Here is a 25,318-nt window from a genome sequence, read left to right as displayed (position 1 = left end):
CAACTGCTTATCTCCTGCCAGGGTCAGAGGGTAAATCTGCGTGTCTCGCGCTGGACTCTGGCTGCAGGACTGGATGTTGCCGTCTGCCCTCGGCCCACTCACTCAAATAACCACAAGGTAAAGAATGCATTGTAAGTGAGAATGTAAAAACCACACAATCAGAATCCACACATGAGCTCATTAACATGGAGGAATGCCATTTATTTTTCATTTCAAAAAATTTCTTTAAAGATAAATATTTAATAATTATGTGAACAGTGTCACACTTGCCAACACTGTTCTGTTACATTAGTGCTGAGATGCTACAAATAAATGTAAAAGTAAGAAAAGCTTGATGTGTGCTCCTTATAATTTTAGGAATCATATTTTGGAATCATATGATGAAGCAACCTTGTATGGGACAGCTCACACAGCATAAGTATGACAATGAGAAGAGTTTGAAATAATACTGAAAATTAGGCCGGAGGATTAGGTGTAGCAATTAAGCCCGACAGTATTGTCAAGAGAGCTGAAAAAAAAAGAAGCTTGGAGATGGAACAGTAGCTTAAGTACTAAGAGATGCAAGTCTGCTGATCGCAGTTAAAACGGAAGAGCAGAAAAAGTATTAAATGCTGAGAGTTTCTGCAAAAAGTGTAGAGAGAGAGGGGAAAATATTGCTCAAGTTTAAACTGGTGCAGGGACTAATCACAGGTGTCCTAGTAGATCTAGAAAGAAATCAGACAAAGTATTTCTGGCAGCGAGGTCAGGAGGATTAAAAGACTGTTGAGAACAGTCAAGAGGGGAAGAGTTGACAGTGTGTCTGTAATGCTAGAATTTTAAGAACCAGTTCTTCTAGATAGAGTTAAGATAGGGTGCATGCGCTTTCCAGTAAGGCCGTATATGCCTGCTCCTCTCAGGTGCTATAAATGCCGGTGGTATGCAGTGTACTCGAGTAGTGAGACTAATTTGTTTGGGACTTATTGATTTATATATATATTTAATATATATATAAATTTTTTTATTTACGTTTAAGTCCACACTCCACACCAGGTGGTGGCGGTAATGCGCCATTTTGCTGTTTGACAACAGTCAATAAATAAAAAATAAAAGAAGAAAAAGACACCAAAGAAGAAATAAAACTGATCGTTTTCCGGATACATATGTCTATTATTTGTCGGGGGTTTGAAGTGGAAACCTTTGGTCAGTATGCTGCTGGTTTTGTCTGAGGAACATAAAGAACATCTGTCGTTCCTGCCGCAGGTTGACGCCGCAGGTTAGTAACTAGCGTGAGGGAGGATAGGAGGTGCAGAGAATCAGGGCTGCATACACTTAAGCTTGTTCTGCATATCCAGGATATCCTTCTGTTATCTAGATACACTTATCCTGACATTGACGTTTAGGATAAATGGTCACACGAAGTTGGTTACCAGCTCGCTGAGTTAACCCAGGGTTTTCCCTGCGCGTTTATATGAAAGGCGTGTTGTTGGCAGCATCGGGGTGGTCATATGACTCTTCTACCACAGAAAATGATCCCTACGAGTTCCACCTGGTTCAGGTTCACTGGCATCGGCAGATTCATGTTCACCGAATGGTCGTCTCTGTCTGCCAGTGTCTCATCATGCAGTTAAACAACATTAAAGACCTCAGCAAAAAGGTCTCCATTTCCAGCTGGTGCAAATGGTAAACACTGAGCAGCAGATCAGTCAGAAGCAGGCCATAAGTTTAAGGAACCGGGCTGAAATAATCTCAGTAATAATAATCTCAGTGCCATAAACCCATTTATTGAATAAACGTATAATAAAATATTACACTTACCCAGCAGTGGCTATGTTTGCATATTCTCCATAACACTGGGATTAATTATTTAAAGATGATATGCTTTTCACAATAACCATCTACTGTCTGTGACCAGTAAACCTGGGTGGGTTTCCTGAATATGTTTGCATCTTGAGAGGATGATATTCAGTCTTTTGAGCAAGGGAACTATATTACTAAGGTGCACAGCTACCTGTCCAAATGATAAGTTTCATTAAATCTATTTCTTTCTAATGCAAATTGGCCAAATCCTCATCAAAGCAACAGGTTTGCTTATAAAGTCAAATGAAGTTATCTCAGTGTCCATCGCTCCCTCCTTTTAAATCCCATTTGCCATTTATCCCAGGTCAGTCACTGTGAGGGTAAACACAAGCTGCAGTAGGTCTGTGCTGGGGAAATGAGCTACATTTGTTATTTTGTGCAGAATATTACAGTGACATTATGGTATATTGCGGGTTTCCTGAATTAGCAGCAGCTGTTGACAGCTGACTGCTGAACGGGATGTGTGCAGGGAAACTCGAGGGACCGTCGAGCTGGTCGTTGGTGTCGTGAGGAAAATGTGGGCTTGTTTTTTATTTTACAAAAAGACAGATGTACCTGGAACACCACCTAATCAAGAGATGATACTAAATGGTTGTGAAAATATCTAAAGAACATAAAAATATACAAGTAAAAGGCAAGGAGAGTGGAAATCTCTTCAGTTTGCTGCAGATCAAAGTAACATTAACCTGACTGATTGAACAGGTATCTGTAATGTATGTTCCGTGTGTCCAGGAATGTGAGACTCAGCAGGAGATTAGAATCAAGTAAAACTAAATTTATGCATTTTTTCAAATCACAGAAATAATATCCAAACATTCCTGTGACAATGCAAAGCACAGTTTGTACTTTAGTGGTTTTAGTAAGGTACAGCAACTTGCACTTATACCATGTATTCCCACCAGGAGAGAAGTTGTATTACACTTGTCTATGTGTCTACATCAATTTAATAAAATGTTATAAATTTGTTGTAAAGTGGTTTGCAAACAGAAAGCAAACAGAAAAAAAAATTGAGCAACAAAAAATTTGATTTTTTTTTTTAAATATTTGCTCATCAGGGATACACAAAGACATTACACAGTGTAAAAAAAAACACTTGAGACCTTCCTACTGTCTGCACACAGGGGTCTGAGGGATATTCCAAGAATGGTGATGCTATTTCCTGGAGAACTGATTGGTCAAAGGGCAGTGATTTCATATTTGTTGATCTGTGTTCTGCGAACTTAACCTGCTTCAGAGCAGGTTAAGTTTGCAGAATAGTCTAGTATCTAGTATAGTCTAGTATACTAGTGTGTCTAGTATCTCTGTCTGCATGGGTACTCTCCAGGTACACCAGCCAAGTCCAAAGTTTCCCTGTGACAGACTGCTTGTCTGTTACTCTGTGTTAGTCTTGTGATGTGTGTGACCTGTCTCTTGCTCCCTCGTGGCCCTGAGTTGGATAAGTGGAAGAGAATGAATGCATGGAATCTTAACAGAGTAAACCTCAGCGGCCGAATGGAACTAAGAACATTTAAGTTCTGTAATTAAATACAAATTGTGTCTACGTGGAGTATCTCCATTTGATTCAGTCTAACACTTTTTTACTTCAGTAAATCATAAAGCAAACGTTGTGCTGTTTATCACACTACAGCAATCTGAGAACTTTAGGATTACACTTTTATGTCCAATGAAAGCCGGCATACAGGCTTTAAATGATCTTCTTCCTCGTTTCCTCTGGAATTTGGGGGATTTTACCTTTGTTAGCCTGAGTCCTGTGTGTCAATGCTATCGTTCTGAGAAGAATCAATTTAAATTATTGATGCCGAAACACAGTTGGCTATGAGTTATCTATATATCATTCGTGATAATGATGCATTTATGTTTTTTTAACTTCCTCAGTGGTGGGAGAGTTTGGACGCATAGCGCTGGAGTTTCTAAGAAGAGGAGCTAGTCCAAAGGTCTATGAGGGAGCAGCTAGTAAGACTCTTCATCTTTTAGTGCTTCTTTTCAAGCTTATGTGACTTCTGTGGCTCATTAGTGCATAGTATTTGTTTATCAGGTTTGTTTTACTGCAGCAATCTCACACTGCCTTTTCTGAAATTCATATTAAATTGTTACATTATTTAGTATACCTTTTTAAGTAAGTACAACAATCATGCTAATATTGTTTCAAATATTTAGTCTGCCTTTTAGTCCATTTAAGGATTCAAATCTAATGTAATGAGTTTGAGTGATGAGTTTCCCTATTCTTGGTTACATGAATAGGGAAACATTGCTGGTTTGGGTCCCTTCATTAGGAAATTGAAGGACAGATCATAGAGTCTTTAAGATGGTACAAGTCTGCTCTGGTGCTGGGATAATACAGTTGTAGTTTATGTGTTGTCTAACCAGTTTATTATAAGGTAATAAGAGTTTAATTTCATTACTGTGACTGCTAAATAGAACAGGACTTTGTTACAGCGTTGATACATAAAATAATTACTTGTGCACTGCCTCTTTTAACTAAGTTTATGATTCATGCCGTTATGGTTGCAGGGAAACTCTGTGTTCCTGTAGAAATGGTACAACATGGAGTGGAAGGCCTGATGTTCCTGATGACAGAGAGCTCCAAACACATGGTGAGGAATACTTACTCCTCACACCTTGGATCAATGAACATAGATGAATGTGCTGTTTATCCCTGAATGCTGTGATTTGAACGCTCTTTTTTTCCCCCCATGACGTCCATGTCCCATATTTAGTGTGTCATTTTCTTGATTTCTGCCCTGCATCATCATGAAATACTTAAACACTAGAAATATTTCACCAGCTAAGACAAAAACTGTAAACAAATGTGAGCTCTTCCAAGAGTCACAGCTGTCTCTTTCTCTCTCTCTCTGTAGATATCTGAAGTGGATTTCCTTGATTCAGTGTTGGTTTTGGGCTTTAGCGAAGAGCTTAACCAGATGCTCTTACAGGTGGCTTTTAAACAGTTTTATTTAACTGACTTTGTTTAAACAATGTGTACTTGATTTAAATACTGTATAGTCTAAGTTTTAGTTTTGTTTGTTGAAGTTTTGTTTAAGCGGTACATTGTTTATCTAAGCAGTGTGTCTGTCAGGATGTTGACTGGATCACTTTTCTCTTTTGGTACAGCTCTACTTGCAGCACCACAGTCAGATTCGCAGCATCCTGAGTCATCTGCCGTCCAGTATGCCTGCCTACCACAACCTGGAATGGAGACTTGATGTCCAGGTGTATTGTTTGTAGATCATTTTATTGTTTGACTGTTGTGGTACATAAAGTGGGAAATACAGGATAGTACTTATGTGCAATTGTTGCATATCACACTCAACTCTGTAGTCTGTTTTTTATTTGTATGTGTGTTTTTAATGTATTGGATGTTAAATGTTTCCTGAACTCATGGATTAAGACACTTTACTTAGCTTGAAGGATAAAATTATATTGAAGGGTATACAGGGTATACAGTTTCCCCTGGTCCTCACACTAATATTGTCCAGTCTGGTTTCCATCATCTGACCTTGTGATGTATGGTTTTATATCAGGTGATCATTATTAGGTGACACTGTAAGCTTGCAGGTGTGTAGTGATGTGCGGGTCGATATCGAAATATCGATTCCTCCGATACCAATAATTTATGTTCTAGAATCGATTCTCATATTAAAATATCGATATTTTAGTACTTTGGGGTAAATTGGTAGTTTTTCCATTAACAGTTACACAGTGGAAAGAAACTATCATTCGGATCATCTAAATTGGAAGGAACTACTTCCTCTTACGTATTTCATAGTCATATGCCAAATACGGCTGCATAAATGTGTTACGGCCCCTGGCGTGCGCACTCACAACAATGGCTGGGCGTAAACGAAGTGACGTGTGAACGTATTTTACTTCCACAAACAGCCAAGACGCGGTTTGCGATACATGTGGCAGGACAGTGAGGTGTTGTGGCAGCACCGCTAACCTCGTCAAACACCTCAGAGTAAATCATATCACAGAATATGATGAGCTATGTTGAGGCGAACTGAAGAGGAGGAGAAGGACATGTGCTGCTAGGGCAAGACAGACGTCTCTCGCGGAGGCCTTTAGTGCTGCAGGCAGGCACCGTGTTCAATTAGCGCACAGCTTTAGGTTTTTTCATTTCTATATGATAATTCTGCATCATTCAGCAATAAGAACAAGTAGTCAGATGTCCTGTAAGCACTATGAAGCTCTATTATTATATTATTATTACAATTACATAATACAGTTATATATTGTATTATGAAATACAATGAAACACTAAGTTTTTGTACAGAGTATCGGTATCGGATCAGTATCGTCGATACCACCCTGAATTTTACTTGGTATCGGATCGAAAAGGAAATCAGTGGTATCACACATCACTGCAGGTGTGTAATGCAGAACAGAGATTTGCACTGTAATCTGAGCTACATAGACTGATTTCTGTCAGTAAGCAGTATTACTAATATTCAGTTTTCAACTATTTTCCCGCTCTTTGTCTGACTACCTTATTGTGTTTTTTCTGCTTTTTCTGTCAGTTGGCCAGACGTTCAGTCCGCCAGCAGTTGATTCCTATGCTTACAATGCGTGTCCACCTAACCAGAAGTGACGGCCACAGTGATTACAACTCCAGGATTCTCCAGACAGATCCCAGCACCCTTCTGCACCTCATCTCCACACTGGAGGCTGCTCTGGCTGCCATGAAAACCAGTCATGCTCGTCGCATATTACGGAACATCAAATAATCCCTCTGTACAACGTGTGCCTTCTCTCACTTGCAGCCTTTATACCTGGGAAACATTAAGTAGTGTCTGTATTGTGCAGGGCAGAATGTCACCTTTCTTTGGACCTGGATGTTAAGGCTATATTTTTTTACTGGCAGTGTTTTTTTTATGCCAAGTTGTGATGTATGGATTGTACAGAAAGTTACTACAGTGCTGGTGATACTGAATTAAAGTGTAAGATACAGTTGAAACTTTATTTTTGTGGTTTGTGACGGCCCTGCTAAGGCAGACTGGAATATTATATAGAAGACTGTCATGACGCAAATGCAAATAGACAGCTCGCGCATTCAAAGAAAACTATGTGATGTGTTAATAAATTAATTTTTTATACTGCAGGGTTGTAATGGTTTAATAAGTATATCGATGATTTGCTAACCGCGTGATGGTACATAAATCATAGATAAAAGTCGGGAAATGTTCAACGTTTTTCTCCATCAAGTCTTGCTACCCGGGCCAGAACTTCAGGCTCTGGAAGTTCTAGAGCAGGGTCTAGACCGCTACCGAACAAATGGAACGGAAAAGGAAGTGACGTATTCCAGAATCACCTGACTGTCGGCCCTTCACAGGAAGAAGGCTGGCGTATTCAACATGGCTGCGGTCTTCTGACATAGGAGTTGTCTAAAGTAATGCTATAGCCCGGCTTTCTTGATAGTACACTTGACTCCGTTCATTGTGTTAAATAGTTTTGACTCTGCTTCGACATGGCCCAGTGTGTCCAGTCTGTACAGGAGTTCGTTCAGGACTCGTTTGTCCCGATGGTGGCCGTCTTGTGCAGTGAAGAAGCTGAGAGAGTGACTCGCAAAAACAACCTAAATTTTGCGGAGCTGCTGAGGCCTTTTTGCAGACTTACGTCTGAAGGTATGAACAACTATTCAAAACACACCCTCAGTCCCGTTTTCAGCTTCGTAGCTGGTAAAAATGAGTAAAAGTTGCTTAGGAAAATAATGAGGAAAGATGTTTTGCTGCTCGAGGGGCTACGACTGTCGTTAGCTCCTCGCTAGCAGACGCTTAGCAGTTTGGCTCGTGATTAAGCAGCTATGCCGATCGCCCTGCTTGTTGACATGCGAGTGCAAAGTGACCCGAGCTGGAAAAAATAGCATTTGGTCTTCTAGGACAGCGTTTCAGTCAGCAGCTGAACAGTTCTGTTGGTGGTGGTTTATTAGACTCAGCACATAGTAAACAAGCTAACAGACTTTACTTGGAGCACGCAGCAATTGTGTTAGTTGTCATGTTCAGTACAAGCGACGATGCAGCTAAATGTGTTTAAGCTAAAGCTACATATTAAGTTTTTTGATATACATTAACATTCTTACTAATGTATAAACGAAATCTACAGGATATATACATTTTGTTTGATTTTTACACTTGGGTAATGTAAAATCCGTGAAACTATACGATAGCAGTTTAAATTGTATAGCTGAGTAAATATTAAAGATATGCCTCATTGAGTTTTTCACAGTCAACAATCAGTTACGTGCCATTACCAGGTTTGCTGTGTCTCTCAGCACAGTCTCAAGGGCAGGAGGAGATTCCAGGAGACAGGCAATTATCAGGGGAAGTTTTCAGCAGCAAAACAGTGGAAGGGAGATTGATGGAAACGTATAAGGCTGTGTCTTTGATATACCTTAGTAATCATTGCTGTAGTAATAATTTTTGATAAATTTTCACATTGCACTACTCTGAAATTAGTGCTTCCAAATTAATACATGTCACACAAAAAAATATAAAGCAACACTTTTTAATCTAAATTATAACATCAGTTCAGGTAATCTTGTGGGATATCGCTCTTGTCAGTTAAGCAGCAGACGAGCTATTGATTTCAATTCAGTATTTATTTAGTGCTATTGCTATTTACCTGTTTGCTACGGTTGAGAGATTTTGCGCTGCATTCCATTTATGCATATTTCTTATAAAGGGGACACTTCTCCATCAGTGACATTTTTATGTATATTTTTTGATACTGTTTGAGTGCCATGCTGTGACTTACTCTTTTTTTCTTCTAGGTCACATCCGAGATCCCAGCAATCAACTGCAGGTTGTGAAAAACCTGCGTATCTGTGTCAACAATTTAGTGACAAGTCCAACAACAACATCTACGTCCCTGAGCCCTGCTCAGCGTCAGCTACTCAGTGATGTGGTGTCATCCTGCCAGCCCCAAGAAAGTGCTGTGACTAATGTGGTTATGGCAGGAGATTATGAGCTCAATTTCAGTGGTAAGGACTAATGCTTGATTGGAACGTGTTGATAAAATGTTAGCAATAGAAAAATATAATCATTATTATTATTATGGTAATCCACTATATTTGGCTGGATAGTCAGTTATGGACAATAAGTGATCAATTTCAAATTTTTGATATTTCTTATGAGCTTAGATGCAGTTTTGTGTGTGTAACTGTCCAGATCCATGATTAGAAATAACTGTACACCACAGATGTGTCTCAGAGCTCACTTCTCCTAGGTGTCGTTGATATGTTGACTTCACAGCTCAGTAATGAAAAAAGTACATCAAAGCATAACTGTACTCTATGCTTACTCTGTGCTTCAACCTACTAGATGACTGTGTTAAAGCTAGCACCCCCTGGTACAGTGTCTGGAGAGAAACACTGTTGGAAATCAAAACCTCCAAGTACAGCTCAGGTATCACTATCTGCTAGCCCATGCGTGGATCGCTATAGATCTATAAGATGTGTCACACCTGTTTTGGTCCTTACCTTCCAGTTCCCTGCAGTGTTAATTTTGACAGAACATTTTTACTTAATTCTAGTCATAGTCTATTAACTAAAATGTAATTTAGTTTTAGTTGTAATTTAGGCATCTACATTTTTGTAGTTTTAGTCTAGTTTTAGTTGACAAAAAACTGATTAAGTTAGACAAAATTTAAAGTATATGTTCTTGTTTTTACTAGTGACAGTCGCTCTAAATGATTTACAAAGATTATTATTTCCTTATTATTTCAAATGCGTGTTCATGTGTGTACTGTTTTTTTCTCCCAAGCTTTCACAATTGTTCACAAGAAATGGGAGGTAGCTGAAGTAAAAGAGTTGCGGAGCACCGCCTCGTACCGTTTGTCCAGGGCAGATTAAACTCGAGAATGAAAACTGATAACATGGGTACAAAAGAAAATCTCAGATGAGTTTTAATCTCAGTTACCTTGACCTCAGGGCCACCTGAGAAAGAAGTCACAGAGGATTTTTGAAATAACATAGGTGTGTCTGCTAGGAGACTGAGGGGTACCACTGGATGCAGCCAGTTATTTTATACATAAATTAAGAATGCCGGGATTATAAAACTGTATCAGTGACTAGTTATTTTAGACATTATGGCAGATTAAAAAAAAACTTACATGTACTACTTAATCACACTCATCACATAAGTGTAAAAGTAGGATTTGTGGTTAGTTAAATTTTCAGATGAGGAAGTGTAGACTTTTTTTTTCTAGATCAAACAGTGAGTGAATTAAGGATATTTTGGTCAAACGCATATTTCATGGCCTAATTTGAGTGAATTTGTAACCTGAGTAAGTATAATTCTTGTTATTTACATTTGAGTCCTGTGTAAATGATCTTTTAATGTATGTCAGCTATGAAGTTCTAATAATTAGGACTGAAATATCACCTCACATGATGGTTTTACTGGTACATGTGGTAAAGGAATGTCATGTTCCACATTGGAGTTGTGTGATTAATCCACTGTTAATCCGGTGCTCTTTATGTGCATCATCAAAACACCAGATGAAGGAATAAATTGTTCCAGCGATTCTTAAGTCTTAAGGCCAAGACTCACTGAAGCTGCTGTGTTGACAAGACATTTTATCTTTAGTTTATCGTCCATATTTTTCAAAGAAAAACATTCAAAAGTGGTTATCTTTTAATCTACATGTAGTATTAGAAACTACCTCATTTTTCTGGCTTTTTTTTAAGTCTTTTGTCTATTTTGTCTTTTTTCTATTTCAAGTAACCACGCCCTGGTTTGAAGCCTACAGGGAGAACTTCCTGCAGTCAATGCCTGCCTCTGACCACGAGTTCCTCAATCATTACCTTGCTTGTATCCTTTTAACAGCACACAGATCTGACCAGTGGTCAACATTCTGTCGTCAGCTTTTTTTTTAAATAGAAGAGCTGACAAACTGGAATTTAGGATCTTTAAAAAAAAATTTCCTCCTTTGTATGCTTGTGCTTTCTGTTATCGTATTATTAATAGTAGTATCCTTATATGTAGTCTATTTATTGTTGTATCCTTCACATGGTTCTGGCAGGCCTGCTAGTGGTATCATCCACTGAGGCAGTCCCTGTGGAGCAGTTCCTCAAGCTTTCTCAGGAGCAGCACAGAATTCAGCACAGTGGAGAATACACTAATCCCAAGTGGTTTATTCCTAACACACTCAAGTACTATGTCTTGCTACATGACATGTGTGAAGGGGATGAACAAAGGTACTAAAAGAAACATACAGTTCCTTTAAAATTCATCGACCACATTTTGATCATCTTTCATAGTGAAACTACTCCAGAACTTACAATGTCAAATGTTTAAAAATAAGTCAACTATATGTAATAACTTTAAATAACTGTTGAATTCATTATGCTCTAGTAAGTGTAAGCTGTTTTGTTCTAAAGTAGTATTCTCCCTGTATCTCCAGGGCAGATGTGGTTTATGAGGATATGAAACAGAAGTATGGTTCTCAGGGCTGCTATCTGTTGAAAATGAACTCCCGCACCTTCTCAGCTAATGTGGATGAACAGATTCCAGATCCCTGGAGTCAATACTTGCACAAGAATAATCTTCATAACCAGGTAAACATTGCAAACTCCTCCACATGCACTGGCTGTTTTAAATATTCCTGCAACAACTAGTGCCGGTGGACACGATTCTGCAGAAGGAAAAGTTTGTCGATGGCAGGGAAAGTTTGTTGGGTAGACTACAAACCAAAAGAATACAGTAAAAGCACAGGTTTTATGTGTGTGTTTGTCAGTTCACCTTGAGGGGTAGTTGTGACTGAATTGTGGACAGCCCAGTCATTAATAGTACTTTGAACTGTTGCAGTTGCCTGATTGTTCAGTTTTGTTCTCTTTTACCAAAGATTTTACTTTAGTTCACATAGTGAACCTGTTTTTGCAGGATGTGTTTGATGATCCAGCTCCAACTGTGAACAGTGCTGCTGTAGAGACCATTATTAGCAGACCTGAAGTAGACGGCAATTATTCAGCTGAGAAAGGTGAGTTAATTTAATACTTCTTTTGTAAACTGACTTGGGGAGATCTTTGCTTCTCTGCTCTTCAGTTACAAATAATCTAAAGGTCACCATTTATTTTATTTTATTTTTTAATTCAACTTGCTTGGCTATATTGCACTCACAGTAAATTTTATAAATATGACTTCCTTTTTGCAGCTCCATTGTACCGCTTTCCATGTTTTTTTAGTTAGCACTATGTATTCGCTGTGTTGGTCCTGACCAGGTTCTTTGCCAGTCATGCTAGTCTCGATGAGAACTAAACCCTTTTATTTATTTTTGGTGTAATGTTAACAAAGACCATCCTGCCAGTATTCATCAGGCTTATTGTTGACATCTTTGGTGGTTGAATCTTGTGATTTGGCACCAACAGCAAGAGTGAGCAGAAGTGAGCAGAAGGGCACCAAATCTGTTTGTAAAGGTTGACTATGCCGTATGTTTTATACTGCTTGAAACACCAGTTTCCACATAATCCTTGCACCAGCAGTAGTTACTTTTCTGGGTGCATAAATAGTGGTACTATTTTATATTATGTAAGGTTATTGTTATGAGTTTATATTTTACACTATTTCCTTGCAGATGAGATGTCCAGTAGCTTGGAAGGGCATCCTCTCCAGTTGGACAGCAGCATGGCAAACCTGCACAACCTCAGTGCTGTACATACGGACCTAAAGAAAGGTGCTAAAGATTCAAACAGCCCAGCCTGTGCTGCAGGTAGCCATGGGGCTTGTCTGACCCTGAACGACCATGATTACATAAGACAGTTTATCCAAGAATTCACCTTCAGAGGTCTACTGCCACACATAGAGAAAACCATCAGACAGCTGAACGATCAGGTACGACTCATTTCTTGACCCTCAACATATTGTTGTTTGTGATTGTGATGTGCTTCAGGCAATGTAAAATTATACTAACTATATTAACTGTTTTAGAGAATGTAGTTTGTTGAGCATTATGCTGAAACAATATGTATACTTCTTTCATATTTCTGCCCTGGAACTGTAAAATTAATCATAATGGCATAATTTGAGTTTATGGCTTGTGAGAGTACACTAGCCATTTCAGTCAATTCTATTGTTTCGCTGACTTCTCCCAGCACTTGGAAACATGATTTGCTTCCCTGTCCACAGCTAGTATCCAGGAAGGGCCTGAGTCGGTCTCTGTTCACTGCAACAAAGAAGTGGTTTGGTGGAGGAAAAGCTCCAGAGAAGAGCATCAGTGAACCAAAGAGCACATGTGGCCTTCTGTAAGCTCATTGCAATGCATTTTATTCTTATAAATGAAGCCCATGCAACACCCTGTATATTGTATGCAATGCCCTTGACCCTTCCCTTCTGTCATACCAGATATCCCCCAGAAGCCCCAGAACTGCAGATCAGGAAGATGGCTGACCTGTGCCTCCTGGTTCAGCACTATGACTTGGCTTACAGCTGTTATCATACTGCCAAGAAGGACTTCCTGTCAGACCAGGCCATGCTGTATGCTGCTGGGGCACTGGTGAGAGCACGCATGTTGATCTGTCTGCAGACCGTGATGATATCAGAACAACTTCTTCTGCCTTTTGTTGTAAAATCTCACTTCAATTAAAACTTTGCAGTGATGGAATATTCTGTTTTGTTAAGTGTCCTAGAGAGCAAAAAGAGTTGTATATGTGACCCACAGTAAACTTTTGAGGGAATAAATCAGAAGGAAGCTTTTGAACTCAGCATTACAATATTAAAAAGTAAATTCAAAGTACTAACAAGTTCTAGTACAAAGTAATACGAGTTCAGAACATTTAGCATTATCTAAAGTCAGCCGTCAGACAAGAGAATTAACCTCGTAATAGACTCTGGAAATGTAACATTATCGGTCTTTTAAAGTGACTACTAGCATTCAGTCATTCAAATTCAGACACTTTTACCTATTATATCCTGTGTATCGCAAACAAAAACACAATAATGATAGAGAGTGTTACAGTACACATAAATGCAGGATTTTCCATACAGAGGTCTAAACTGCTCCTGCTTTTAGTCACTGTAAAGTAATTAGAACATTCACATGCTGTTAAGATTATTAGGTGTACATATCTGATATATTTGCACATTCTTATTTTTCAAGATTACACTCACTACAGTGAGCTGACAGTAGTGTTGTATTACTTATTTAAATGGTACGTAGACTGATTCTTATATAGCGCTTTTCTACTCTCCCGGAGTACTCAAAGCGCTCGAAGTAAAAGATTTTAAACTGTAACACAAAGAATATGCCGCGTATGTCTATGTATGTTGTCAGTCATTTAGGTCATGATAATCTAAGGAGCTTTGAAAGAAAGCAGCTGGACGTCTTTAAGTTTCTTGAAGACATCTCACCTCTCATTCAGTTATACAAACCAAATGGTGGAGAGTCCCAGGAATAAAAAATCCTGGTGGGTGTTGTCTCTCAACAGCGTTGTTGACCCACTGTTGATCATGTGCCTCATCACATGAGTCAAGGTGTGAAAGAAGGCATGCGGGTCATTATCAGCAGAGATTTTCGGGACGTTGCTCACGCTGTGAGGGTTGAGGCGCCTGGGAAGGGATCTCACTGTAGATAGCAGACTCTTGGTGTTGTAAGCCATACCCTCTGTTCAAAGATGGTCGTTTACAGTGGACGTGTTTACTCCTTTTTTAAATCATCTTCAAGAGGAATACACACATATAAAGAAAGCTCGTAAATCAAGTTCTTATCCCAACTGGGCCTTCATCAAATCAGCGTGGATGAACAGGAAAGAAGCTCAGAAACCAACTAGGGAGAAACAGAATAACAAACGCAGCACCGTTGTCATCCATTATCTAGCAGGTTTATCAGAGAAACTCAGGAGAACTTTCTCCAAGCATTACATCTAAGTGCACTTCAGCCCTCACAACACCCTCAGACAAAATTTGTTTCACCCCAAGGACAGAACTCCCAAACACAAACTTAACAACATAGTGTATGCTGCGCAGTGCAGAGTGCTCAGACTTCGACAGGACAAGAATCGGCTGTACATCTGAAGGATTTCACTCTTTTGAGTGGCTTACGATACCAGCTGTCTGCCACCTAGACTGAGATCCTTTCCCAGGCACCTCAACTCCAGTCACATCTTGTGTCAGATGATTTCAGTGGGTCACATGATACGGTAAGGCAAGATGTCTCAATGGTTTCACCCAAAACCTCTGCTGATAATGATCATGTGCCTCCAAAAAGTTGATTCTGTTCATCTGAATGTAGCATTTTCAGTGGGAGCTTCGTCACTTGGAGCAGCTTGTCATCAAGCATGTTTCTGTACATTGCTTCAGTCTGAGACTGAAGAAGTCACTTGGATGAGTGACTCCCACTCCCACTGAAAATGCTATGTCCAGATGAACAGAATCAACTTTTGGGGATTTACTTACTGGATGAATGTGTATACATCAAGAGCTTGGCTCATGTGATGAGGAACATGATAAATAGTGGGTCAACGACCCTCATGAGTGACAGCTCCAACTAGGGTTTAATTAGATGGCACCATTTGGTTTGTAGAGCTGAAGAAGCGTCCTCGATGAGAGGTGAACGTCTTCAAGAATGAAGTCCACGCGTTGTTTTTCCAAGCTCCTTAGGATATGGTTCTGAATAATGATATTTATTTTGCTCACTTTTATTTTCTATTCTGTTCCTTGTTACCATTACTCTTTATCTTTCATCTATTCATTCTGATTATTTTGTAGGAAATGGCTGCGGTGTCAGCCTTTCTGCAGGGTGGAGCCTCGAGACCTTATCCAGCACACTACATGGACACCGCAATACAAACGTACAGAGATGTCTGCAAGTATGACTGATGACTAACTAATTACATCATCTATTTCTTTCTGGTGTTTTAATTTCAGTGGATAAATTTCAGTTTGGGATTGTGGGAATTTTGCATAATTTACTTGATTCCCACAAATATGTCACTTATGATGCAGGACAATCCAACACACAATTACAGTCCTCTAAAATCTTCATCCTCATGTTGCACTGGTTTGTAATAAGTGGCCAATAACACTACAACGATGAGCCAATGTACAACTAGCACGTTCTATTTTCCCTCTAAACAAGGCAACCCTTTGTTGTTTGAGGAACTCTCACTAGCATATAAAGGCAGGCTTTAAAGATGTGTACTTGAAGGCATGCAAACATGGATTGCAAGAAAAAATGTAAATCTGAATTACCTGTTGTACCTGTTGAAGCAACTTTTACGCTTATAAAATGCTCCCTACACACAACACACACAATATCCCATAATTTAATCATTTAAGATTCATTTCAGGGTCTGGCTGCGCCACTCGAGGACATTTACAGAGTGGACTTGAAAGCCACTCATTAACTACCTGGCTGTGTGCTCAGGGTCACTGATGTCCACAGCGTTCTGGAGCAGCTTATCATCAAGCATGTCTCTGCACGTTGCTTCAGTTCAGTCTTTCCCTCAACACTGACTAGTCTCTCACTTCCTGCTGTCAGAAAACATATATAAGACATGATGCTGCTACTACTATGTAGTAATGTAAAATTTCTCCAGTCAAGTTGCAGAAATATGTGACAGATCAGTGGAAACTTTTTGAGGTGAAAAATGAATTTAATCAGTTTTGGAATGAGGCCATGACATATCAAAATGTGGGAGAAAAAAATGGTTGTGAATACTCCGTAGAGACTGCATATTATTGTTTTGTTTTTGTGTGTTTTTTAAGACCCCATTATTGAGAAGCTTGTTCTTCTTGTAAACAAGAGGATGGTGCATTTACTGAATTGGTGTTTTCAGTGGGAGATATTTTTCATCACTCCAAGTGACTTCTTCAGTCTCAGCTGACTGCAGGTTTCACCAACCTTATAAACAGTACATTTGCACAATGACTGAAACTAGCACCACTGAATGAGCAATGGGCTGTGAGGTCAGTTTCATGATCATTTAATATGCAAGTTGTCATGACCAACGACCAATGATCATTGATCAATGGCGTTGGGTAACATTCACAGACAATTGGGGAATGGCTGCAATCACAGCATTGTAAGATGGTGAAAGATGTACCCTTAGGTCCCAGAATTCCTCCCTGTCCAGGATGTGTACATCCTCATCACCTGAAAGAGTGTCCACTGGCCTGTAGGTGTGAATAGACTGCGGACTCCTGGCCTGACGAGTTAGCTCTTCCGTGTTGTGCCATCCACTTAGCCAGAGGTTATTTGGTTTCCCCGATGAATAAATCATTGCAATCCTCCTGAGACTTAACAGTTGGGTTCATCCTGTCATCTCTTACGAACTACATCCACTGCTTCAGTGACTGGAACAGTGAAGTGGAAACAGTGGAAAGTGAAGAGAGCTGTAACATAATATAAGAACATTGTTTCTTCTGCCTCCATAGTGTCATTATCTCTTGTTCTCAAAATCCAAGGTCTTCTGGATGCGGTTTATAGCCAGAAACTTTCAGATGTTGTAGGTCACAGGTGTCGGACTCCAGGCCTCGAGGGCCGGTGTCCTGCAGGTTTTAGATGTGTCCTTGATCCAACACAGTTGATTTAAATGCCTAAATTACCTCCTCAATATGTCTTGGGGTTCTCCAGAAGGCTGGTAATGAACTAATTATTTGATTCAGGTGTGTTGACCCAGGGTGATATCTAAAACCCTGGAGTTCGACACACCTGTGTGATCGAGTTGATCATACAGACAATTGGTCTTTTTAGGATTTTGTTTAATATGTGACATAATGTACAGAGATGGTGTACAAACAGAGGGGTACCAGCATCTGAACTGGAACTGTTAGCATCTCTTCTCCTGATGGTATATTTCCCCACATCTCTTTACAGGAACATGGTGCTGGCTGAGCGCTGTGCTCTACTCAGTGCTGAAATACTCAAGAGTCAGGGAAAATACTCAGAAGCTGCCACTCTTCTCATTAAAATGACCAGTGAGGTAAGGAAACTATTATTTTGAAATCAGCTTGGGGTGCAGTTATTAAGAAGACTGTATTAAATTAGACTGCATTAGAATTCTGCTTGAAACTTAATAGAGGTTTTTAATTATTGCAGGACTCTGATTTACGGAGTGCCTTGCTGCTGGAGCAGGCTGCCCACTGCTTCATTAATATGCGAAACCCTATGGTGCGCAAATTTGCCTTCCATATGATTCTGTCTGGTCATCGTTTCAGCAAAGCAGGACAGGTGAGTCTTTTCTGCCATTTTTGATCTATCCTTCCATTTTACACCTGCATTGTATTGTGATGTAAAAATGTTCCCTTTTACAACTTTTATTTAATAGACTTTATTGACTTATGGGCAGGACTGAACTTAACAACATAAACAAACAAGCTTTATTCGTCACATACACAATCAGAGTACAACATGCAGTGAAATGTTTTGTGTCCGAGCTGTGGACAGGCTGCAGACGTCCATTTGTGATCCTTGTAATCAATCATGTGCGTGTGAAGTTCTTTTCTAGTGTTGCATATATACATAAACATATAAATACAAGCACATGCATACAGTTCACTATAGATTTATGATCAGAACTAGGCATCATTTCACTTTTGTTTAAAAAACAAAAAACAAAATGTAAAAGTATCCACACTACTCCGGGTCTGGGACGAGTTCCTGCCCCAGGTGGGGAAGTTTAAGTATCTTGAAGTCTTGTTCATGAGTGCAGGGAGAGGGGAGCAGGAAATCAACAAATGGATTGGTGCTGCAGCTGCAGTGATGCGGACACCGTACCGGTCCTTTGTGGTAAAAAGAAAGCCGAGCATAAAAGCAAAGCTCTCGGTTTCCTGCTAAATCCATGTCCCTACACCTATGGTCACGAGCTTTGGTAGTGACCAAAAGGATAAGATCGTGGATACAAGCGGCGAAAATGAGCTGTGGCTGGCCTCTCCCTTAGAAATGGGTGAGGAGTTTGGCCATTCAAGAGGGGCTCAGAGTAGACCCGCTGCTCCTCAACATTGGATGGAGCCAGTTGATGTAGTTCAGGCATCTGATAAGGATGCCTCCTGTGTGCCTTCTGGATGAGGTGTCCCACTGGGAGGAGGCCCCGGGGCAGACGCAGAACACGCTGGAGAGAAAATGTATCTCTCGACTGGCCTGGGAACGCCTTTGTGTTCCCCCAGACAAGCTGGAGGAGGTGGCTGTGGAGTAATAAGTCTGGGCTTATCTGCTTATTCTGCTGCCCCTATATTTAATGTTTTTTATACACCGTTATCGTGATAAAGTGTGTAGTTCAGCAGTAGATAATAAATGGCCTCATGCTAACAGCAATCATCTCATCTCCTCTAGTGTTTTCCGTCTTCTATATATTTATATCCTCATGTTGTCCTTCTGTCTCCCATCCTTTTTGCTGTTTCATAATGTAGAGGAGGCACGCACTACGGTGTTACTGCCAAGCCATGCAGGTGTATAAGGAGAGAGGGTGGTCTTTGGCAGAAGATCACATCAACTTTACAATTGGGCGTCAGTCCTTCACACTTCGCCAACCAGAGGAGGCTGTAACAGCTTTCAGACAGATCCTGATCAATGACAGCAGACAGACGGCTAAACAGCAGGGCGCCTTTCTGAGAGAGTACCTCTATGTTTACAAGGTAATGTAAAAAAAAAAAAATTCTATGATTTTTGTCCCGTTTTATTTTCAAAATACATACTATCAATGTCCACTTTTTGCTGGGATACCACAATATTGTGTCCAGCCTTATTTTTCCTTCCTAAAGTTTCATATGGGAGGTGGATAAAGCAAAACAAGGTCCATAGGAGCTCAATGGCTATATTTACGTGAATAGACACTATATTTCATTTCAGCAATTCAGTTGATGGGCAAGAAAGGTTGCTGCTGACACTTCACAACATAAACTGTTTATGACATTTCCCTGTGGCAGGTGGCTACGGGCCATCACAATCAAAACCTGACAGCACAAGAACATTTTCTTTCTCCAGGCTGTCAGACTACTTAACAACGCCCTCTTACCCTGCTCACTAGTTAGTTAATGTGTCACGATAACACACTTACTTACTCAGGCTACAAAAACGTTCCACAGTGGACTTGGTACAAGCACTTTGCACATTATGTTCTATCTACATTTTATAGAATTTAATATTAAAATTTAATATTGTGTTTAGGTTGAGTAGAAAAGCACTATATAAGAACCAGTCCATTGTACTATTTGCCATTCAGTTAAATAGTAAAATAAAAGTAAAAATTCAGTAGTGGCATATAAGCAGCATTATATGAGATTGTGACCTGATTGCACCCTAGTTTAATAGCTTTATCACAAAGGAACTATAGTTTATTTTGTCAAAGTTGCACACCAACCCAACATTAATTATAGTGAGGTTACAGAGTGTTATTGCCTCTGACGTTAATTACAAGCACACCAAATCTGTTTATCCTCATCCAACAGTTTTAAATTGGATTCTTTGTCACGTGGTTTGCATGTAGCTTTGGTCCCAGGAGCATGTAGCTTCACAAGTCTAAGAATGTCATTAATAAAAACTATTATATATATTCCTTTATCTGTATATGATGGTGAAAATTTAAACTGGGGATTTTGTGTGCATCATATCTTTATTCTCTTCCCCCTCCTGCCCCCCCCCCCTCTTTCTTAAATAGATAACTATCATATCTGATATCATATCTCACAGTACAATAATATTGAATGGCTTGCATTGTTGTATTTTGTCATGTTTCTCAGGTCTTTGTCTGAATTTCTACGAACATTATTGCTAAGGATTGTCTTATTGCATTGGAGTCACACTGGGTTAAATATGTACACTTGGGTTTTAAGGGGTATTTATTATTTTCTTCTTTTTTTTTTTTTCTTTTTTTTTTTTTTTTTTGGGTTGTATGGAAGCCCCAAACGCAATTTCATTGTTCTTGACAATGACAATAAATAAATAAATACTAAATACTAAATACTAGCACCTGGTGTAATCAGTAACATTTCTGCATTTTGACCTGGTTCAGAAAAAAAACAACTTTCAAAAACTCTTATGTTTGCGTATTATTTTTTTGTTTTGTTTCGGTTATTATAGAGCGTGTTGGGAGGAAATGAAGTCAGCCTTCCCCAGCTTCCTCTGCCCTGCATCCACAGCTCAGCAACAAGAGTCTACTTTGGACACGAACGCCGCCTTGCAGAAGGTAATGTCCTCGAGCCTACTCCTTTATCACTAAGCAGCAAAGTGTACAAAACACTTTGGGAAGTGGTGCAGGGTACACCTATCGATATACCAGCAGCTGAAAGATATTATTTGCCTGGTGACTGTGTGCAATGCGGCATAAATGACAACGTTACTGTAACACACACGACTCATATGCTGCCTCTATAAACTTTACAGGAGTCAAGGCACATGCTTATGTATGGCTTTTAATCCACAAGACAATAACTAACATTATTGCTTTGGAGACTGTCACACACAATGTGAAATGCCCAGGGCTGTGTGAATTTTAAGGTTCGCATCTGTAAGTGTCAAGCCTTATTTTGTATACAGATCAGCATCATTCCTGAAAAACCTTCAGTTAATTCAAAATGCTGCAGCATGAATACTGACAGGCACTAGAAAGAGAGCACATTTCGCCCATATTGGCTACTTTTCATTGGCTCCCTGTTCATTCCAGAATCAAATTTAAAATCCTGCTCCTCATGTACAATGTCTTGAATAATCAGGCCCCATCTCATCTTATTGACCTTATAGTACCGCACCTCCCACTAGAGGACTTCACTCTCAGACTGTGGGCTTACTTGTGGTATTTAAAAGTAGAATGGGAGGCAGAGCCTTCAGGTTCCAGGCCCCTCTTCTGTGGAACTAAGTGTTAGTTTGATTTCAGGAGACGGACAACCGCTCTTTTTTTTTTTTTTTTTTTTTTTTAAAAGATTGGGCTTACGGCTTTTTGATAAAGCCCATTGTTAGGACTGGATCAGGTGACCCTGATTTGTCTCCCCTAGGCTGCTGGGGGCTTCTAATGATCCACCGAGTGTTTCTTCTTCACTCACCTTTTTAGATGTTTTTTTCCCCTCGCTAATGTGTTTATATACCACTCTGCATTTAATCATTAGGCTTTATCAGTTTTTTGTTCTCTTCGATAGTGCGCATTTTTTCAGTCTTCCTCCCCTCACTCTCAACTGGTCGCAGTAGATGGCTTCACCCCTAAACCTGATTCTGCCAGAGGTTTCTTACTGCTAACAAGGAGTTTGTCCTTCCCACTGTTGCTAGTTACTCTAGGAGAGCAGGACATGCTAGTACAAGACAGCAGGACCAGTATCTGCGTCTTTGTACAAGAAGGAACAGGATCACCACTACCAGAGCCAAATTGGCCCCTAGCAGGCCACCAGTGTGATGTCTGTTTCTGATTGCTTGGTCAAAATTGAAGAGTTCGTGAGAGTGGCCTGGCAGCCCAATGTCTTCTAGTGGGCCCTGTGTTTACCTGCCTGGCACTGTGGAGCCTGAATACCAGATTTACCAGGTCTGCCACTGGCACCCTGTGGGTCTTTTTTTTTTCTTTTTCTTTTTCTTTTTTTTGATGAGATGAGAGCAGGTTCACCCTGAGCACATGTGAGAAATCATGGAGAACATTTTGCTGCCTATTACATCTTTGAGTGTGACCAGTTTGATGGATCAGTAATAGTCTAAGGACGCATATCCATGGAGAGATGCACGACCTCTACAGACAAGGCAATGGCACCCTAACTACCATTAGATATTGGGATGAAATTCTTGGACCTATTGTCAGGGGTGCAGTGGGTTCTGGGTCCCTCCCAGTGCATGAATTGTCTCATGTGGCTGGGATATAAAACAGTTCCAGGAGGGTGAAGGAAATGATAGGCCTGCCCTACAGATTAACCTGACCAAGATACAATAGAACACTTCTAGGACATCATGCTTTGGCCCATCTGATGCTCCCAGGTTGCAGCGTCAGATGGGCCAGTGATGGGTCACCACTAGGTCAGTGATGACTGGTCCAATCTTGGAGATCTCCCAGGACACTATCTGTCGTCTCATTGTCATCTCATGCCCTAATGTTGTCAGGCATGCATACAAGCACATGGGAAGCATACAGGCTGCTGCAGCACAAAAACAAACATAAATTCAGTGCTTCTTAGATTTTTTTGTTTTGTGTGAATCATAATCTGTTATTAACCAAGAAAATAAAAGTAGAAAACCTTGTGAAGGAGTCCATTTAAAGTTAAGATATCCAGAATTCTTGTGACACTAGCGTTCAGTTTGCAAATATTTGTATATATTATGACCATTATGGACCCTGTCTAAACCCTGTTTTCAATGCAAAGCGTAACATGAAAATGTAGAGTGTACATAGGATGCTGACATACCCGAGCAGAGGTTTACTGTCAGACCTTTTACAGCAAAATTAAGTGGTTTGCATTTTTGGTTTGTATTTAATCTGATATTTGATCTGTTCAGGAGAAAAGCAGGCAGCCACTCACGTGTCACTGGACCAGGAGTTTGACCAGGATTTGTCAGCCATGTGGTGCCATCTAGAAGAGCAGCTTGTAGCTTCTGCAAATGGGGGTGTTGTCCCAGTAAATTTTCAGCCCACTCAGTGCTGCCTCAACAGTCAGACAGACAACCTCCGTCATCCCCTGGCTGTGGTTGAAGGTAAGATGCGTTCAGCACTAACACGGGAACTTTAAAATGTTATAAGTGCTTTTCTGGTTCCTGACAACTCAAAGCACTTAATACTTCAAGCCACATTTAACCATATATTCATATAGTATTTATTCTCTCCACTTTACCAATGTCACTGCCGTGGCCAAGCTAAAATTACCAGTTACCTAACGCGCATGTATGGATTGAGCTGTAGTACCCAGAGAAAACCTATGAAGGCACAATACAAATATGCAAACTCAACACAGAAAGGCCCCAGTCTGGGTTCAACCAGGAAACTTCTCACAGTGCATGACAGCGCTCACCTGTACCATTACTGAAATGTAAAGTTTGAGCCATCCCATGTCTAATAAATTGTGCCCACACGCTATGCAATCTTCTTTGTCTTTACAGAGCCAATCATAGTGGAGGTGACATTCAGGAATCCTTTGAAGGTTTCTCTGGCCCTGTCAAGCCTCTCGCTCCTGTGGAGGTTTACTGTTGACGGTTCATCTTCATCAAAGGAGATGACAGAAGAGACCATTACCAATGAGGAGACCTCGGCTGTAGGGGTGGGCAACATGAACAAATATGCTCTTAGGAACTGTGATTTATTTTCACCTTGTTTTTAGGTCTAATCTTATTTTTTTCTCTAATCTGTTCATTTTATGCTTCCTCTTGCAGATGACACAGAAAGATGATATTGTAACCTCAGAGACTATCCAGGAGTTTCAGTTGGGTCCAGAGGAGACCAAAATGGTAAGCTGGTCTCTAAATGTAAATTCATGGATCTTTTTTCAGAATCTTTTCTGTTTCATAATGCTGCTACATTTTTTTAACAATTCTGACCTAGTGTTGGGAAATACAAAGAGAGTCACAACATGTGTTTACATTCACATGAGGAAGGAGGTTACACATAGTGATAATCTTTCATGTGAAATTGTACAATAAGATATGCTTAATGCCAGTGAGCATTAAGCATATCTTAAGTACAGCTTAGTTTAATCTTTTCAGTTTTAGTGTTGTGCGTTCTGTTTTGGCGAATAAAAGTGACAGCACAAACTGAATGCACTTTGGTGAAATAGGCCTTTGATGCTCAAAAAGTATTCACATTGGCCTCAGAAAATCGTAGAGAGTATTTAAAATATCTGCTAGATACTAATTGTACTGTACTGTACTCTCTTCATCCAAAAAAAGTTGATTCTGTTCATCTAGACGTAGCGTTTTCAGTCGGAGGAACATTTCATGCAAGTGACGTCTTCAGTCTCAGCTGACTGCAGGTTTCCCCAACCTTATAAACAGTACATTTTTATAATGAATGAAGCTAGCATCACTGACAAACAGTGGGCTGTGAGTTCAGTTCCTTGATCATTAATATGCAAGTTGCCATGACCACTGATCAGTTCCATGGAAGAGGGGCCTTAAAGATGAAGGCTCTGCCTCAACACAGAAAGGCCCCAGTCTGGGTTCAACCAGGAAACTTCTCACAGTGCATGACAGCGCTCACCTTTACCATTACTGAAATGTAAAGTTTGAGCCTACATTCTACTTTTCAATACTCTAGGAACAACAAGTAAGCCTGCAGTGCGAGAGCAAAGTGCTCTATAGGGTGATATGGTACTACAAGATCATTAAGATAAGATGGGGCCTGATTATTCAAGACATTGAATGTGAGGAGCAGGACTTTAAATTCAATTCTGGATTTAACAGGAAGCCAATATAGGAGAAATATGGTCTCTCTTTCTCGCCTCTGTCAGTACTCTTGTTACAGTATTTTGGATTAACTGAAGGCTTTTCATGGAGTTTTTAGGACATCCTGATAATAATGAATTACAGTTGTCCAGCCTGGAAGTAATAAACTGACTAGTTATTCCAGTGTCGCTCTGAGACAGGATGTTTCTAATTT

At 40.0% G+C, this 25,318-nt stretch overlaps 2 protein-coding genes across 3 annotated transcripts in view; both read left to right on the top strand.

Annotated features, from left to right (window-relative positions):
* The first annotated feature begins 1,073 nt into the window (after positions 1 to 1,073).
* On the top strand, positions 1,074 to 6,790 carry commd2 (COMM domain containing 2). Its single transcript, XM_085250757.1, has 6 exons — positions 1,074 to 1,252; positions 3,712 to 3,789; positions 4,348 to 4,430; positions 4,695 to 4,769; positions 4,948 to 5,046; positions 6,354 to 6,790. Exons 1-6 carry the CDS (start codon positions 1,186 to 1,188, stop codon positions 6,558 to 6,560), a joined length of 609 nt encoding a protein of 202 aa, XP_085106883.1. The 5' UTR covers positions 1,074 to 1,185; the 3' UTR covers positions 6,561 to 6,790.
* Positions 6,791 to 7,138: 348 nt separating this feature from the next.
* The window catches only part of trappc8 (trafficking protein particle complex subunit 8), a 30,606-nt gene continuing 12,426 nt past the window's right edge, over positions 7,139 to 25,318 (top strand). The window contains exons 1-18 of one of the 2 annotated variants that reach the window (XM_085250753.1): positions 7,139 to 7,457; positions 8,603 to 8,812; positions 9,153 to 9,236; positions 10,554 to 10,643; positions 10,855 to 11,029; positions 11,236 to 11,389; positions 11,715 to 11,811; positions 12,406 to 12,662; positions 12,957 to 13,072; positions 13,173 to 13,323; positions 15,534 to 15,634; positions 17,644 to 17,749; positions 17,866 to 17,997; positions 19,176 to 19,400; positions 20,845 to 20,950; positions 23,230 to 23,424; positions 23,827 to 23,984; positions 24,097 to 24,171. In XM_085250753.1, the coding sequence (XP_085106879.1) occupies positions 7,301 to 7,457; positions 8,603 to 8,812; positions 9,153 to 9,236; positions 10,554 to 10,643; positions 10,855 to 11,029; positions 11,236 to 11,389; positions 11,715 to 11,811; positions 12,406 to 12,662; positions 12,957 to 13,072; positions 13,173 to 13,323; positions 15,534 to 15,634; positions 17,644 to 17,749; positions 17,866 to 17,997; positions 19,176 to 19,400; positions 20,845 to 20,950; positions 23,230 to 23,424; positions 23,827 to 23,984; positions 24,097 to 24,171 (2,589 nt within the window). In that variant the 5' untranslated portion in view covers positions 7,139 to 7,300. The remainder of the gene's footprint in view (positions 7,458 to 8,602; positions 8,813 to 9,152; positions 9,237 to 10,553; positions 10,644 to 10,854; positions 11,030 to 11,235; positions 11,390 to 11,714; positions 11,812 to 12,405; positions 12,663 to 12,956; positions 13,073 to 13,172; positions 13,324 to 15,533; positions 15,635 to 17,643; positions 17,750 to 17,865; positions 17,998 to 19,175; positions 19,401 to 20,844; positions 20,951 to 23,229; positions 23,425 to 23,826; positions 23,985 to 24,096; positions 24,172 to 25,318) is intronic. The other variant, XM_085250754.1, reaches the window with a different exon arrangement.

This window comes from Mchenga conophoros, linkage group LG17, assembly GCF_057382185.1.
Source record: "Mchenga conophoros isolate Kocher_MC1m ecotype Shallow Benthic linkage group LG17, M_conophoros_male_GT1.1, whole genome shotgun sequence".
Classification (NCBI taxonomy): domain Eukaryota; kingdom Metazoa; phylum Chordata; class Actinopteri; order Cichliformes; family Cichlidae; genus Mchenga; species Mchenga conophoros.
The sequence above is the reverse complement of the archived record's forward strand: the minus strand, read 5'-3'. Positions and strand labels throughout refer to the sequence as shown.